Source organism: Volvox carteri, assembly GCF_000143455.1.
Source record: "Volvox carteri f. nagariensis unplaced genomic scaffold VOLCAscaffold_504, whole genome shotgun sequence".
NCBI lineage: Eukaryota > Viridiplantae > Chlorophyta > Chlorophyceae > Chlamydomonadales > Volvocaceae > Volvox > Volvox carteri.
In genome coordinates, this window is record NW_003308026.1 from 6,340 (window position 1) to 7,793 (window position 1,454).

The 1,454-nt window shown below is 52.5% G+C and overlaps 1 protein-coding gene across 1 annotated transcript; it reads left to right on the forward strand.

Moving 5' to 3' along the window:
- Positions 1-435: 435 nt before the first annotated feature.
- tubA1b (alpha tubulin) lies at positions 436-1,380 on the forward strand (the record flags this gene model as incomplete). The annotated part of the gene is made up of 2 exons (XM_002959662.1): positions 436-478; positions 603-1,380. 2 exons carry the CDS (start codon positions 436-438, stop codon positions 1,325-1,327), a joined length of 768 nt encoding a protein of 255 aa, XP_002959708.1. The 3' UTR covers positions 1,328-1,380.
- Between the last annotated feature and the right edge of the window lie 74 nt (positions 1,381-1,454).

The following is a 1,454-nucleotide window of genomic DNA, read 5'->3' on the forward strand; positions in this document are numbered from 1 at the left end:
CCCTAGAGGGGCTCACCTGGCGCAGCTGATAGCGCTCATGGTCGGCCTTCGCCGACTGGGTGCGCATGGTATTCCCTGGGCTCGCCATGTAAGTCAGATAGAAAATGTTTCTTAAGTTGGAATGTGTTTGCGGAAGCGATGGAGTGCTTGACTCCGAGGTCGTTTGACCGGTTGGTCTAAGATACCAAAATTGTAACAAAGCTTGCAGTTGGCAAGCAGTTGCGAAAAAGGAAATTATCCAACGATAAAAAGGTGGTATTGATAAATACCGTTTGGTATTGGAAGATTATGAATAGTTCTTGGATGTACCGTTGGTACGATACCGTTGGCCCGGTGAGCCAAGGGCCGCCTTAGCGGCGTTACACCGAAGATTTCATCGGAAGTCGTGCGGCCCCGTCTCGATACCATTGTAACAAAGCAAAGGCGTAACCCGGGATGCTCAGTTGGGCCTTGCGTCGTTACAATGAGGCCATCTATGGTGAGAGCGCCGCTTGTATAGAAATGTGCACATCTCAATTGGTGGCTCACTATATGCTTGAATCAGACCATTCAATCACACGTAGCGTCAAATAACAACTTACTCTTATTTCGTCCGTCTGCAGATATCTGCCGTCGCAGCCTAGACATCGAGCGCCCGACCTACACCAACCTGAACCGTCTGATTGCTCAGGTCATCAGTTCGCTGACGGCTTCTCTGCGCTTCGATGGTGCCCTTAACGTCGATGTCACTGAGTTCCAGACCAACTTGGTGCCCTACCCTCGCATTCACTTTATGCTCAGCTCGTACGCTCCTATCATTTCCGCCGAGAAGGCTTACCATGAGCAGCTCTCGGTTGCTGAGATTACCAACGCTGCGTTTGAGCCAGCATCTATGATGGTGAAGTGCGACCCACGCCACGGCAAGTACATGGCCTGCTGTCTGATGTACCGTGGCGACGTGGTGCCCAAGGATGTGAACGCCGCTGTGGCCACAATCAAGACGAAGCGCACTATCCAATTCGTGGACTGGTGCCCAACCGGCTTCAAGTGCGGTATCAACTACCAGCCGCCTACCGTTGTGCCGGGTGGTGATCTGGCCAAAGTGCAGCGCGCAGTGTGCATGATTTCAAATAGCACTGCCATCGGCGAGATCTTCAGTCGCCTCGACCACAAGTTTGATTTGATGTACGCCAAGCGTGCCTTCGTGCACTGGTACGTCGGTGAGGGTATGGAGGAGGGTGAGTTCTCCGAGGCCCGCGAGGATTTGGCTGCTCTTGAGAAGGACTTCGAGGAGGTCGGCGCCGAGTCCGCCGAGGGTGCTGGTGAGGGCGAGGGCGAGGAGTACTAGAAGATGACTGGGCCTCGTACTTGAAACAAACTGTGTAACAATATGAGCTAATGAGTTTACGTCTCATTTGTTAAATGACCCTGCAGGAAGCCAGTACAGATAACTAGCTTCGTGTGTTAGCAGTCCT